Here is a 17,030-nt window from a genome sequence, read left to right on the forward strand (position 1 = left end):
GAACGGTTTCATGCTACAAGCAGCATTAAGGTATGTGCAGCACTTTATTTCTGAGGAGACTTGATATATCAGAACTGGCTGGCAATAATTCCCTGAAAGGGAATGGGGTAAGCAGTAGACCTGTTATACAGTAGACCTGTTATAAAGGGTTACTGGAGTCCCTTGTTTTTATTTTTCTAAGTTGACATTATAATGGGTTATGTGACACTCGGAGAGGTAAAAAAAAAAACGGCTGATGGAGTTTTTTTATTTGCATCAGATAACTAGTATGACTTGCTGAGAGGTGTTTGGGGTGTTATTGTTCCACTTAGCTTTGTTTGCAAAACCGCTTCGCGGTTGTTTTAGGCCTACTCCGGCATCGGCCAAATGCGCACTTCCTTCTGACTGAGAAGCAGCAAGCAGTAACTCCGGTTGCTCCTGGACAGTGATTCTCTGGTCTAGAGTGTTGGCAAGTCATTTCGAAGTACCCTGGGGGCAGGTAGGCACCACAGCTGAGGTGCAGGGGCATTTTTATGAAGACTGACATTTTTCTGATCTAAGTTAACTTTAGAGCTTTTTTTTCTCCCCTTACTCCTGGGGTGCAGTAATTTTTGGAGCAAACAATAAGTTTATGCTAATTTGTAAGGCAAATTAACGTTCTTTAAGCAGTTTTGGAAAAATTGTTCACTTTTTATTTCTTAAAGGCGCAGTACACGTTTTTCAAAAATTTATTTAAAGCAATAAATAAAGTGTTTAAACGACTTCTGTGCTTATTGCTAGTCTGTTCAACATGTCTGATATTGAGGAATCTCATTGTTCTATGTGTTTAGAAGCTATTGTGGAACCCCCTCTTACATTGTGTACCTCTTGTACTGAAAGGGCCTTACATTGTAAAGACCATATTTTAGGTCAAGAAAGTGTGCCTAAGGGTGATTCTCAGTCTGAAGAGAATCAGGATATGCCATCCAATTCTCCCCAAGTGTCACAACCTTTAACGCCCACACAAGTGACGCCAAGTACCTCTAGTGCGTCTAATTCCTTTACTCTGCAGGAGATGGCTGCAGTTATGTCAACTACCCTTACAGAGGTATTATCTAAATTACCAGAGTTACAGGGTAAACGCAGTAGATCAGGTATTAATGTGAATACTGAATCCTCTGATGCTTTATTAGCTATTTCCGATGTACCCTCACAGTGTTCTGAGTTGGGGGTCAGGGAATTGCTGTCTGAGGGAGAACTTTCAGACTCAGGGAATGTGTTACCTTAGACAGATTTGGATGTTATGTCCTTTAAATTTAAGCTGGAACACCTCCGCCTGTTACTTTGGGAGGTTTTAGCGACTCTGGATGATTGTGACCCTATTGTGATACCACCAGAGAAATTGTGTAAGATGGACAAATATCTAGAGGTGCCTACTTACACTGATGTTTTTCCGGGTTCCTAAGAGAATTTCGGAAATTATAAAAAAAGGAATGGGATAGACCAGGTATACCGTTTTCTCCCCCTCCTAATTTTAAGAAAATGTTCCCCATATCAGACACCATTCTGGACTCGTGGCAAACGGTCCCTAAGGTAGAGGGAGCTATATCTACTCTGGCTAAGCGTACAACTATACCCATCGAGGACAGTTGTGCTTTCAAAGACCTATGGATAAAAAGTTAGAAGGTCTTCTAAAGAAATTATTTATTAATCAGGGTTTTCTTTTACAACCTACGGCCTGCATTGTTCCAGTAACTACTGCAGCAGCTTTTTGGTTTGAGGCTCTGGAAGAGTCTCTTAAGGTTGAGACTCCGTTAGATGACATTTTGGATAGAATTAAGGCTCTTAAGCTAGCTAATTCTTTCATTACTGATGCTGCTTTTCAAATTGCTAAATTAGCGGCGAAAAATGCAGGATTTGCTATTCTAGCGCATAGAGCGTTATGGCTCAAATCTTGGTCTGCTGATGTGTCATCAAAAACTAAGATTTTAGCTATTCCTTTTAAAGGTAAGACCCTTTTCGGGCCTGAATTGAAGGAAATCATTTCTGACATTACTGGAGGCAAAGGCCATGCCCTGCCTCAGGATAAATCTGTTAAGATGAGGGGTAAACAAAATAATTTTCGCTCCTTTTGGAATTATAAAGGAGGACACTCTGCTTCCTCTTCCTCCACAAAGCAGGAAGGGAATTTTGTCCAATCTAAGTCAGTCTGGAGACCCAACCAGACTTGGAATAAAGGTAAACAATCCAAGAAGCCTGCTGCTGCTACAAAGACAGCATGAAGGGGCGGCCCCTGATCCGGGACCGGATCTAGTGGGGGGCAGACTTTCTTTCTTTGCTCAGGCTTGGGCAAGAGATGTTCAGGACCCCTGGGTGCTGGAAATCTTGACCCACGGTATCAACTGGAATTCAAGGACTTTCTCCCAAGAGGGAGATTTCATCTTTCAAGATTATCTGTAGACCAGATAAAAAGAGAGGCGTTCTTACGCTGTGTAAAAAACCTCTATACCATGGGAGCAGAACAGGGACAGGGGTTTTACTCAAATCTTTTCGTGGTTCCCAAAAAAGAGGGAACCTTCACACCCATTTTAGATCTCAAAGTGTCTAAACAAATTTCTCAGAATCCCATCGTTCAAAATGGAGACTATACGAACAATCTTACCAATGATCCAGGAGGCTCAATATATGACTACCATGGATTTGAAGGATGCTTACCTTCATATTCCTATCCACAAGGATCATCATTAGTTTCTAAGGTTTGCCTTCCTGGACAAACATTATCAGTTCGTGGCTCTTCCCTTCGGGTTGGCCACATCCCCCAGAATCTTCACAAAGGTTCTAGGGTCTCTTCTAGCGGTTCTCAGACCGTGGGGCATAGCAGTGGCGCCTTACCTGGACGATATTCTGATCCAGGTGTCAACGTATCAACTGACAAAATCTCACACGGACACAGTGTTGTCTTTCCTGAGAACTCACGGTTGGAAGGTGAACATAGAGAAAAGTTCACTAGTTCCACAGACAAGGGTTCCTTTCTTGGGAACTCTGATAGACTTGGTAGAAATGAAAATATTTCTGACGGAGGTCATAAAATCAAACATTCTAAATACTTGCCGAGCACTTCAGTCCATTCCTCGACCATCAGTGGCTCAGTGTATGGAGGTAATTGGATTAATGGTAGTGGCAATGGACATCGTTCCGTTTGCTCACTTTCATCTCAGGCCACTGAGGCTGTGCATGCTCGGACAGTGGAATGGCGACTATGCAAATTTATCTCCTCAGATAAATCTGGATCAATAGACCAGAGACTCTCTTCTTTGGTGGTTGTCGCCGGATCATCTGTCCCAGGGGACTTGTTTCCGCAGACCCTCGTGGGTGATAGTGACAACGGACGCCAGCCTTCTGGGCTGGGGTGCAGTCTGGAATTCCCTGAAGGCTCAGGGTGTTTGGACTCAGGTGGAGTCTCTACTTCCAATCAATATTCTGGAACTGAGAACAATATTCAATGCGCTTCAGGCGTGGCCTCAGTTGGCTTCGGCCAAATTCATCAGATTCCAGTCGGACAACATCACTACTGTGGCATATATCAATCATCAGGGGGGAACAAGGAGTTCCTTAGCGATGATAGAAGTATCCAAGATAATCCGATGGGCAGAGGCCCGCTGTTGCTATCTGTCAGCAATCTACATCCCAGGAGTAGAAAACTGTGAAGTGGATTTTCTAAGTCGACAGACATTTCATCCGAGGGAGTGGGAACTCCACCCGGAGGTGTTTGCCTCACTGATCCTCCGATGGGGCAGACCGGAATTGGTTCTGATGGCATCTCGACAGAATCCCAAGCTTCCAAGATACGGATCCAGGTCGAGGGATCCTCAGGCCGAATTGATAGATGCCTTGGCAGTACCTTGGTCGTTCAGCCTAGCTTATGTGTTTCCGCCGTTTCCTCTCCTTCCACACTTGATTGCTCGAATCAAACAGGAGAGAGCTTCAGTAATCTTGATAGCGCCTGCGTGGCCACGCAGGACTTGGTATGCGGATCTAGTGGACATGTCCTCTCTGCCACCGTGGAAACTTCCTTTGAGACAAGACCTTCTCATTCAAGGACCTTTCCAACATCCAAATCTAATTTCTCTGCAGCTGACTGCGTGGAGATTGAACGCTTGATTTTATCTAAGCGAGGATTCTCTGATTCGGTCATCAATACTTTGATACAGGCTAGAAAGCCTGTCACTAGGAAAATCTATCATAAGATATGGCGTAAATATCTTTATTGGTGTGAATCCAAGGGCTACTCATGGAGTAAAGTTAGGATTCCTAGGATCCAAGAAGGATTGGAGAAAGGGTTATCAGCAAGTTCCGTAAAGGGACAAATTTCTGCTTTGTCAATTTTGTTTCACAAACGTTTGGCAGATGTGCCAGATGTTCAGTCTTTTTGTCAGGCTCTGTCTAGAATTAAACCTGTATTTAGACCTATTACTCCTCCCTGGAGTTTGAATTTAGTTCTTCGTGTTCTTCAAAGGGTTCCATTTGAACCTATGCATTCCATAGATATTAAATTGTTATCTTGGAAAGTTCTGATTTTGGTTGCTATTTCTTCTTCTCGAAGAGTTTCTGAGCTTTCAGCGTTACAGTGTGATTCGCCTTATCTCATTTTTCATTCTGATAAGGTGGTTTTACGTAACAAACCTGGATTTCTTCCTAAGGTTGTTTCAAATAAAAATATTAATCAGGAAATTGTTGTTCCTTCCTTGTGTCCTAATCCTTTTTCTAAGAAGGACCGTATGTTGCATAATCTGGACGTGGTCCGTGCCTTAAAGTTTTACTTACAGGCAACTAAGGATTTCCGTCAATCATCTTCATTATTCATTGTTTATTCTGGAAAGCGTAGGGGTCAGAAAGCTACGGCTACCTCTTTCTTTTTGGCTGAGAAGTATCATCCGCCTGGCATATGAGACTGCTGGACAGCAGCCTCCTGAAAGGATTACGGCTCATTCTACTAGGGCTGTGGCTTCCACATGGGCCTTTAAAAATGATGCATCTGTTGAACAAATTTGTAAGGCTGTGACTTGGTCGTCCCTTCATACTTTTTCCAAATTTTACAAATTTGATACCTTTGCTTCTTCTGATGCTGTTTTTGGGAGAAAAGTTCTTCAAGCAGTGGTGCCTTCCGTTTAGGTTCCTGTCTTGTCCCTCCCTTTCATCCGTGTCCTGTTGCTTTGGTATTGTATCCCACAAGTAAGGATGAAATCCGTGGACCCGTCGTATCTTGTAGAAGAAAAGGAAATTTATGCTTACCTGATAAATTGATTTCTTCTACGATACGACGAGTCCACGGTCCTCCCTGTCAATTTAAGACAGATTATATTTTTTATTATTTACAACTTCAGTCACCTCTGCACCTTTTAGCTTTTCCTTTCTCTTCCTATAACCTTCGGTCGAATGACTGGAGGTGGAGGGGAAGGGAGGAGCTATATATACAGCTATGCTGTGGTGCTCTTTGCCACTTCCTGTTAGCAGGAGGATAATATCCCACAAGTAAGGATGAAATCCGTGGACTCGTCATATCGTAGAAGAAATCAATTTATCAGGTAAGCATAAATTTCCTTTTTAAATGCATTATCTAATGTATATATAAAATATATTTGTCATAACATTCATGGGATAAATGAAGGGTTAAACACACAACTGTCATTTCTGGCTCCCAATGACAAAAAAAAAAAACTGTGTTGCTGTTCACAAATTTACAAACAGCTAAATATTGTTGCTACCTCCAACGTTTCCTTTGGCCCATAACATGATAGAGTAAAACATAACTTCACATGGGTGCAATATAAAAAACATTTCCTCGTTATACCCTGTTGTTTAATAAAGGAATTACAATTTTATGCATTTTCTTTATATTTTTGGATCTTGAGACATATTCAGGGCGTATTTTGGCCCAGGAGGAGGGGCCGCAAATTTTCCTTCTCTTAGGTTATTTAAAGGACCACTAAACACAAATGGTAAACTACATAATTTTGAACCTTCATATCTGAGAATAATTTTGAAATGAAAACTGCAGCTTTATTTTGTCAAATGATTTTATTGTTTTATGTTAATTTCACTAATTTCCCTGACCCCCAGAACACCTGCTAACCAATCACAAACTAATATTCAGATATAGCACAAACTCTGTTCGCACATGTGCAGTTGAGAGAGACAGGGGAAGCCTGCTCTTATATCTTCCATAAAGGCTGTCACACACTGCAAGCGGAGCAGCGTGCAGCGTGTAGATGCGGCTGTGCGCGCTCAGTGTGTCCTGCCTTTTCATCTATGAGCACTCTGCTGCATCAGGTCCCGTAGCTGAGCGCTCAGAGATGAAATATTTGAACTTCAGAAGCGATGCGACGCAGTGCGAAGCAGCTTCTTCGCCTCGTGCTGCATCGCTTTCATTGTGTCACAGCCTTTAAGGTGGCTTAGCACTGATTCAGCTTAGTTACTATTGTAAAGAATGCTTCTCCTATCATAATTGTTAATGTTTGTTAAAGGGACAGTCTACACTAAAATTGTTATCGTTTAAAAAGATAGATAACGCCTTTACTACCCATTCCCCAGCATTGCACAACCAACATTGTTAGATTAATATACTTTATAACATTTAAACCTCTACATTTCTGCCTGTTTCAAAGGCTCTATAGACAGCCTCTTAATCACATGCTTTTCTATTTGCTTTTTGCAACAGAAGAGTGCTAGTTCATGTGGGCCATGTAGATAACATTGTGCTCACACCTGTGGAGTTATTTAAGAGTTAGCACAACATAGCACTAAATGCAAGTCAACAGATAATAAATAAATAAATAGTCATGTGATCAGGGGGCAGGCAGAAGATGCTTAGAGATAAAAAAAAGTATATTGATATAACTGTGTTGGTTATGCAAAACTGGGGAATGGGTAATAAAGGGATTATCTATATTTTAAAACAATAAAAAATATTTTGTAGACTGTCCCTTTAAACAAAAGCTTACATAAATTGCCTAAACGTATAAACCCAAACCTCCCTGGGAGATAGTGAAACGAGCACAAGTTTTAGATACATTTTACAGCAAAAGGCAGCATAATAAATGTATATTGCAATAATGTTTCACTTGCAAGAATCAAACATTTTATACATGGTTGAAATGTCGAGTTTAATTTTTTAATTGCATTTGAAACAAATAATCCCTCGCTGTCTAGGAGTGCATGACAACTCCAATTTTATATAAATTATGAGTCAAATATGAGCTAAAGTTGTAGGTGGTGGAGGGCTTGTAGTGCAGCGGATTTAGCAATGCCTAGGGCAGCACCAAAACTAAAGACACCACTAGACATAATTGAACTTTTTTTAAAAACCGTTTTTAAACTGTTTTATGACATGTAATTAAACTAAATCAGGGGTGTCTAATCTTTACATATGAAAGAGACTTTATATTTTATTTTCAGTTTATTTTATATTTACATAGTATCATTGTATCATTGAAAATGTGTTTAATCTAAACAAAAACAGAAATATAAACAGACTTCAAAGAAATTGTGATACCACATATGCACAGGTGCTACAGACTAATGTATACATAGTGACCAAGGAAATAAACATGTAGATTGCATAATCACAGGGGATAAGAAAGAGATAAGACAAGCAAGCTCTTTTTCTGTTTAGCTCTCTGTTGTATTTACATAGGTAAGTAACTAACTGTTTACAAACAGTGGTTTGGAGACCAATGCTTCATTATGGGCTTTTGCGCCTCATATGAATCTGTATTGGATTTTTACACATATTAAAAAAAAAAAAAAAAGAGGTTAAATAAGTGGCCCTATATATACACGTGTGAATAGCAGCGAATTTTCTATCATTCCTTAAAAAAAATAACACAATTATACAAACAGTGTTTTTAAGCAATGCTTAAAAAAGGCAGAGTAATTGGGATGTTACTATTTTTTGGGGGAAGTTTCTTTCACAGGTTTTTATTTTAAGTTGTGTATTGTTTTTGCAAATTAACAAACTTCATGTATGAAATAGAAAAATGATACAGTAGTCAGAGATATGAAACCCCAGTTTTTTCTTTCTTGATTCAGATAGTGCATAAACATTTTAAATAATTGTCTAATTTACTTCTGTTTTCAAATTTTCTTTGTTCTCTTGATATCTTTTGTGGAAAAGCATGGACGGATGCTTGATTGCCGACCCATTTCTGAAGTACTAAATGGCTGCATTTTTGCAAGAATTTTTTTCATTTGCAAGAGCACTATTTCCTGCCATGTAATTCTCCAGATTCCTACCTAGGTATCTCTTCAACAAAGAATATCATGGGAACAAAGCAAATTTGATAACAGAACTAAATAGGAAACTTTATTAAAATTGTATGCTCTGTCTGAATCACACAATACATTTTTTGGGGGTTTCATATCCCTCTAATTTACAACAAAAAAAACAAAAAACTAAATACTATTTGACAATTGATACCTTTTTGGTACAAGAAAATGTGTCATACAAATCCTCTTCATTCACACATTCTGACTTTATTATCAATATTCAATAACTTTCTGCCAATCTGTGAAGTCTATTTTTCATTTAAAGGGACAGTCCAGTCAAAATTAATCTTTTATGATTCAGATAGGGCATGTCTTTTTAAACAACTTTCCACTTTGCTTTGTTCTTTGGGTATTTTTAGTTGAAAGCTAAACCTAGGTAGGCTCATATGCTAATTTCTAAGAACTTAAAGGCCGCCTCTTATCTGAATGCAGTTGACAGTTTTTCTCAACTAGAGGACGTAAGTTCATGTGTGCCATATAGATAACATTGTGCTCACGCCTGTGAAGTTACTTATGAGATGGTACTGATTGGCTAAAATGCAATCTGTCAAAATAACTGAAATATGGGGCAGTCTGCAGAGGATTAGATACAAGGTAATCACAGAGGTAAAAAGTTTGTTATGTGTTGGTTATGCAAAACTGGGAAAAGGGGTAATAAAGGGATTATCTATATTTCTAAACAATAAAAATTCTGGACAAGACTGTCCCTTTAAGGCACAGTGTGAGTAAAGGCATATAACTGTCAGATGCATCAAATTTATTAACTAAATGTTTGCAATGAAGATTTTACATGTAAAAATAAGGGCCAAACATGTTCTAAGAGCAGATATATAAGAGAGTCTGAGAGACTGTAAAAACGCTTGGGCAAATAAGGGAAGTCCCTAGAAAAAGCTAAAATCTTTAATTGGTCCAAAAAAAAAAAAAAAATATGCATATACAATAATTTTTTTCTGCCCTGCTGTATGACTCTATTTTCTTAATTACCTACACATGCAATTAAAATGTAGGAGATTTAAGATACTATACGCAGAAAGCAGCATAATGTGATTTATATTGGCTGCAGGGTTTACTTTTTAAAGTGCGCCCCCTGCTCACTGCTAAGTGTCCCTTTCCAGCAAACTCCATTACATTCAATAGGAGACATCTCGCCACTTCCAGGCACTACCCCCTTTTTATGATAATACCATCAGGACAGTGAGGGTCAGCGTTAAAAAAAACACGTCTGATCTAGCAAAGTTTAGATCATTGGGTGCTTTTTACACTGTGAGCTCTGTATCTCACTTAGGGGTGTAGCCTACATTTCTGTATGCAACATCCAGATATATACATACAGGAAAGTGCTTCAGAAAATAAAAATGTCAAATTGTACGCTGTTAAAATTGGATTCATATTACACCCTAAAAAATGAACACATCCAAAAAGGTATTAACGTCCCTCTGGAAAATGCAAATGAACCATATAAATTGTCCTTAAATTACTCAGATATGTTGCTATCAGTGCCAGGTACTCCCTGTCACATTTGCTTTTCCGTGAAAGAATCTGCTTTCTAGTGAGCTTCATTGCTTTCTGTGGAGGGGAGTTTGCAACTTGCCTGGAATTACTGGTTCAGCCCCTTTTCTTGGATGACTCTGAGAGAACTGCACATGCAAGGGTCAGCATGATATTTCTTGCAATGCTGATCAATGTTATCTCATTGGTCCATAAGTATTTGACTTTCATATACAGTGAAATGATAAGGTTTGCTCTCCCTTCAAGCCCAGTCCATTTTAGCAGGTTGTGGGTAAAAGCGCAAAACAAGCTATTTCGTATACAAAGATAAACATAAATGAGTAACTTTCCATATATTTTATATTCTGTAGTTGGAATGACAAGTTATTGGAAATGCATTTAGGGGAACCACTTTTAAAGTACACTATCCCATTAACCAATCCCAATGCAGCATGTAGGATTGTGAGGTTTCTGAAATCTATAGAATGCCCTACAGTGTATTTGGGGGACTGAGGAAACTTTTTTTTAATTTTATTTAAAGGGATAGTCTAGAGCTTAGTCATCTTAAAGTCTTACTTTAGATTGAGCTGCAAATACCCTCCTGCACCCCTTTCTATATCATGCAGCAGTAACAGTAAAAAAGTTATTTTAAAATGAATATTGTTTCAGGTCACTTTGAAATGGCTGCCAAGCTCTTCCCACTGATGACATCACGATCTGGGCTGCACCTATGCACTCTGCTGAATAGCATTGACAGTCTGTTGAATCTCACTAGTTAAGACTGCAGCCCAGATTATGATGTCATCAGTGGAAAGAGCTTGGCAGCCATTTCAAAGTGACGAGAAACAATTTTCATTTTAAAATAACCTTTTTACTGTTACTGCTGCATGATATAGAAAGGGTGCAGGGGGCTATTTGCAGCTTAATCTAAAGTAAGACTTTAAGGTGACTTAGGTGTAGACTGTTCCTTTAACCCCTTAACGACCAACGACGTACAGGGTACGTCCTACAAAAAAAGGTCCTTAACGAACAAAGACGTACCCTGTACGTCGTTGGTATTTTCAAGCGGTGGAAGTGATCCTGATTGATTCCAGCCGCTTTCATGTTATTGCAATGATGCCTCAATATTGAGGCATCCTGCAATAAAAAAATTTAGCCATCCGATGCAGAGAGAGCCACTCTGTGGCCCTCTCTGCATCGGACATTGATGGCCACGATCGTTGGTGGGTGGGAGCCGTTGCAGGGAGGCGGGTGGGCGGCCATCAATGGGGGAAAGTCATCGCATGGGGGCGGGATCATGTGCAGGGGCACGTGCGCATGGGGGGACTCACTGAGGCGCGAGTGTGCATGAGGGGCAAGCGTGAGCTTAGGGGCGGGAGCGGGTGGGAACTCTACACTATGGGACAAGTCTATTTAGCTGAGGGTAAGGTAGGAGAGGGGAGTTATCCAAGTGATCTGGGAAGGGGTGGGGGGTTGGCTATTGAGTGAGGGCAGCTACACTACAGAAAAAGATTAAAAAAAACAACAAACGTTATTTATGGCAAACTGGGTACTGGCAGACAGCTGCCAGTACCCAAGATGGTGCACAATAAGGTAGAGGGGGAGGGTTAGAGAGTTGTTTGGGGGGGATCAGGGAGGTTGGGGGCTAAGCGGGGATCCTACACAGCAGAATATGTTGGGGTTTTGAAAAAAATAAATAAAATAAAGATACCTTTTATTTTAGTACTGGCAGACTTTCTGCCAGTGCTTAAGATGGCGGGGACAATTGTGGGGTGGGTGAGGGAAGAGAGCTGTTTGGGAGGGATCAGGGGTGGGGATGTTTCAGGTTGGAGGCTGATCTCTACACTAAAGCTAAAATTAACCCTGCAAGCTCCCTACAAGCTACCTAATTAACCCCTTCACTGCTGGGCATAATACAAGTGTGGTGCGCAGCGGCATTTTGCAGCCTTCTAATTGCCAAAAAGCAACGCCAAAGTCATATAAGTCTGCTATTTCTGAACAAAGGGGATCCCAGAGAAGCATTTACAACCATTTGTGCCATAATTGCTCAAGCTGTTTGTAAATAATTTCAGTGAGAAACCTAAAGTTCGTGAAAAAAATTAGTGAAAAAGTGAACGATTTTTTTTATTTCATCGCATTTGGCAGTGAAATGGTGGCATGAAATATACCAAAATGGGCCTAGATCAATACTTTGGTTGTCTTCTAAAAAAATATATACATGTCAAGGGATATTCAGGAATTCCAGACAGATATCAGTGTTCCAATGTAACTATTGCTAATTTTTAAAAAAGTGGTTTGGAAATAGCAAAGTGCTACTTGTATTTATGGCCCTATAACTTGCAAAAAAAACAAAGAACATGTAAACATTGGGTATTTCTAAACTCAGGACAAAATTTTGAAACTATTTAGCATGGGTGTTTTTGGTGGTTGTAGATGTGTAACAGATTTTGGGGGTCAAAGTTAGAAAAGAAGTGGGTTTTTTTTTTACCATTTTTTCATCATATTTTATAAAACAATTTATAGTAAATTATAAGATATGATGAAAATAATGGTATATTTCAAAAGTCAATTTAATGGCGAGAAAAACGGTATATAATATGTGTGGGTACAGTAAATGAGTAAGAGGAAAATTACAGCTGAACACAAACATAGCAGAAATGTAAAAATGGCCTTGGTCCTAAACGATCAGAAAATGGAAAAGTGCTGTGGTCCTTAAGGGGTTAAATTACAGACAAACCAGGCAAAATAAATAATGAAAGTGAAAGGAAAGTTTACACAGTGCACCTTTTGTGGGGAATACATTTTGGACTATCAGGACATAGATGCTGACTAGAAAACATTAGTAAATTAAATAATCAAACACTTATTTTAAGGGACAGTCAACACCAGATTTTTTGTTCTTTAAAAAGATAGATAATCCTTTTATTACACATTCCCAGTTTTGCATAACCAACAGAGTTATAATAATACACTTTTTACCCCTGTGATTATCTTGTATCTAAGCCTCTGCAGACTGCCCCCTAATTTCAGTTCTTTTGACAGACTTGCATTTTAGCCATTCAGTGCTGACTCCTAGCTAACTTCACCTGTGTGAGCTCAATGTTATCTATATGACACACATGAACTAATGCCCTCTAGTGGTGAAAAACCTGTCAAAATGCAATCAGATAAGAGGCAGCCTTCAAGGGCTTAGAAATTAACATACGAGCCCAGTGGCGTAGCGTGGGTTGTCAGTGCCCAGGGCAAGGCAAGTATTGCGCCCCCCCAACCCCATTTTAGATATGCTGCTTCTTACATTTGGGACAAACCAAGCAAAGACCCAAGCCTGGTAGATCACATAAAGCAAGGGACACTGTCTCCTCTCCCACAGAATGCTCCCTTAACCATCTTTACTGGATAACTAACAGTTATTGCTGATGATACCCATATCCCCAAAATATGTCCCTTGTCATAAGCAGCTGCTAATCAGTAGCGCCTTACAAACAAAGCCATGAAAATAATATATTGGCAATACAAGAGGCAGTGGGTGAAGCATTATGCAAGCATTATGTGTTATCCCCCTGTGATCAAACCCTGTCTGCAGCTCTCTAGAGCTGGGCAAATATATACAATATTACATTTTAAGATTTATTCTCATTTTACACATGGGTGGAAAGCCCCCCTTAACCCCCATCTGGTGGTGACATGTCCTGATCTGTAAAACTTCATGGTACAAATACTGCAGACCACAGGGTGCACCCACCCCCACATTGCAGCAACCCATGTTGTATATGTGGTGCAATAGGTTTTTGGTAAGTCGTTAAAAAGAGGAAAAGGGGACACACAGGTTGGCAGCTGTTACATAAGGTTGTCCCTGCTGGGCAGACTGTCTTTTGGGTGCCAATGACATATAAAAGTGGGGTATATATTCTACCTTAATAAATATAACAATTGTAAGTAATCAATATAAAAGGGACATGGGACAGACAAACCAGCATTACATACATATATGGGGGGAGGGTGTATGGTATTTAGGGGGGTGCTGTTAAACTTATTTACTAACACAAATTATAGTTATTTTTTTTACTTTAAATGCAGTAAGGGTGGGTTTAATGTAAATAAAAAAGGCAATGAGCACCCAAACCCTAAAAATCGGTAAAAGTCCACACCTCAGGAGTCCAGCAAGAAATAGATTCAAGATGGTGAATTCATAGGACTTCTTTGATAGGAGACAAACACAGTGAAATGCCTGGTGAGCAGCACAATCATGGTGCCAGATAGCACACAAATCCCTAAATCTACTTCTGCCCTAGGAAGATCATGGAGGGGAAAAATCAAATACAGGAAACAAGGCCTCATTTTTGTCAACTGTCACAAATATACTTTTTTTGTGCAAGGACAAGATGGCGTAAGTTGTAATCAGAACCTGGTCAAACATGAAAGTATGGTCTCTGATCACCCCACCATCCCACTAACTAGGTAACTGGGGTTAACAGAAAGGCAGAGCCCAGCCATGCTGCCACCAGTGCCACGGGTTTGAAAGAGATTTATTGCACTTTTTAAGGATTCCTCCCCCCCACCTCTGCTTAGAGATCCTTAAAAAGTGCCCCAGGCAATGCATGGCATTCTGGCTCTGGGTCTTTTGTTGGAAGGAAACTTAATTGTTGGGTAATAATAGAACCGTAATTAAGCTGCATTTTGCATGTTGCTAGTATCAGGCAAAAAAAGGGCTATAAGTAAGTCTGGTCCTGACACCTTACCTTAGTCGCGGCATCACCACATTCCTGACGGGTCGCAGAACAGAGCTGGGGGCCTGTCAGAATTTTTAGCCTCCCTTCTTCCCTTTGCTAAGTTGAGGCTGGAAGCGCCCCTCAGAATAATGCGCCCGGGGCAATCACCCCTGTTGCCCCCCCCCCCACGCTACGCCACTGTACGAGCCTATCTAGGTTTATCTTTCAACTAAGAATACCAAGAGTACAAAGCAAAATTGGTGATAAAAGTAAAATGTAAAGTTTAAAATCACATGCCCTATTTGAATCATGAAAGTTTATTTTGGACTTGGCTGTCCCTTTAAATGTATTTATGTGTCTTTTCCATATGATGCATCATTCATATTTTTTTCTTTCTTTCTTTTTTTTTTTTGTTTGTTTGTTTTTTAGCTTAGAAAACAGTTTCCCAACATTAATTTGAAGATTCCTGCCAAAAGGATCTTTGGGGATAACTTTGATCCAGGTAAAGTAAGAAATTCTATATCTTTACATACATTATTAAAGGGACAGTATACACTCATTTTCATATAACTGCATTTAATAGACACTACTATAAAGAATAAGATGCACAGATACTGATATAAAAATCCAGTATAAAACTGTTTTAAAACTTACTTAGAAGCTGTCAGTTTGGCTCTGTTGAAAAGGTAGCTGGAAAGCCCACTGCAAGTGGCAAATAAGACACTCCCCCCTCCCCCTTCTTTTGCATATGAAAAGACCCTTTACACAAACAGCAGCAAGCTGGAGAAGGTAGCTGACAGTATTCACATAAAACTTTGGGGCTTGGTTAGGAGTCTGAAAATCAGAGCAATGTTATTTAAAAATAAGCAAAACTATACATTTATTTAAAAAAAACACTTTATGGGCTATATAAATAGATCATCTACAAAACATTTATGCAAAGAAAAAATGAGTGTATAATGTCCCTTTAATGCTTTAAATAAAGTTTCATCAGAGATTGAAGTGAATGTCAATTTTGATGCTAAAGTGCCCGGTTTTTAAAAATTCGATTAAAAACAGGGGCACTTTAATTCATCAAAATTTACATTTCACTCCTGTTGTGAAAAAAAAACTTACCTTTTAATCTTGACAGCAGCTCCATCTTCCTCCGGTCGTTGCAAGCCATTTCTGACGTCAGAAATGATGGATAGGTCATCCTTCAATCACGGCTTCGCCCCCGGGGAATGCGTGTCTGATTCAACGCCGTGATTGGAGGAAGCAGGATTCCTCATTTTAGACCCAGGAAGAGGCTTTGGGACGAGTGGAGGAAGCTGGAGCGGCTGTCAAGTATAAAAGGTAAGTTTTTTTTCACAACAGGAGTGAAATGTAAATTTTGATTCATTTAAGTGTCCCTGTTTTTAATCGAATTTTTAAAAACCGGGCACTTTAGCAGCAAAATTGACATTCACTTTAAGGATGGGCGTGTCATCATTTTTAAAGGGCATTTTCAACTTCACTATGTGTTTAAAAATATAAAGGGCCTTTCTTTTATGATTTTATATATATATAATTTTTTTTTTTAATTGGCTTTAATCTTTATCCAAAGACTAAACTTTTTTCCAAAATAAAGGCAAAGTAGCTGTTTAAACTAAAATTGAAAATAATACTGTAGTATCAGTTGTATACTCCTACTAATGATTGCTCACTGGCGGATAGGCATACTGTTAGTATTAGACAATGAGTATTTGTACAAATAGTATTTGTACAATGATCATTAGCAGGAATTACACAACTAATACTTTTCTATCAGTTTTAATTTCAATTTAAACTGCTTTTTTAATTTTGTAAGGAAAACCAAAATTTATGCTTACCTGATAAATTTCTTTGTTTCCGGGCATGGAGAGTCCATGATTTTATTCCAATTACAAGTGGGATATTCATCTCCTGCAAGCAGGCGGAGGCAAAGAACACCCCAGCAGAGCTGTTAAATGTCACTTTCTCCTACATTGGTGTGTCCGGTCCACGGCTTCATCCTTACTTGTGGGATATTCTCTTCCCCTACAGGAAGTGGCAAAGAGAACACACAGCAGAGCTGCCCATATAGCTCCCCTTAGGCTCCGCCCCCCCAGTCATTCTCTTTGCCGCTCTAACTAGTAGCACCTCCACGGAGGTGGTGAAAGAGTATGTGGTGTTTAGTTGTAGTTTTTATTTCTTCTATCAAGAGTTTGTTATTTTAAAATAGTGCTGGCTTGTACTATTTACTCTGCAGCAGAAAGTGATGAAGATTTCTGCTAAGAGGAATATGATTTTAGCACCAGTAACTAAAATCCATTGCTGTTCCCACGCAGGACTGTTGAAACCAGAGAACATCATTTGGGGGGAACAGTTTGCAGGCTTATCTGCTTCAGGTATGATCAGTCATTTTTTCTAACAAGACCATGTAATGCTAGAAGACTGTCAGAAAATCCCTCTGGGATAGGTAAGCCATTTTCCTTACAGTATAAATAGATGGCTTATATTAACCTCTTAAGGACATATGACGGAATTTTTCAGTCATAAAACAATTGAGCA

General features: G+C 39.5%; 1 protein-coding gene across 1 annotated transcript in view; it reads left to right on the top strand.

Moving 5' to 3' along the window:
- Window positions 1-17,030, top strand: part of SGK3 (serum/glucocorticoid regulated kinase family member 3) — a 243,092-nt gene that overhangs the window by 117,213 nt on the left and 108,849 nt on the right. Inside the window, 1 exon segment of the mRNA XM_053715094.1 lies at window positions 14,910-14,982. Within this exon segment, the coding sequence (XP_053571069.1) occupies window positions 14,910-14,982 (73 nt within the window).

The sequence above is a fragment of the Bombina bombina genome, chromosome 5 (assembly GCF_027579735.1).
Source record: "Bombina bombina isolate aBomBom1 chromosome 5, aBomBom1.pri, whole genome shotgun sequence".
In the NCBI taxonomy this organism is placed as follows: Eukaryota; Metazoa; Chordata; class Amphibia; order Anura; family Bombinatoridae; genus Bombina; species Bombina bombina.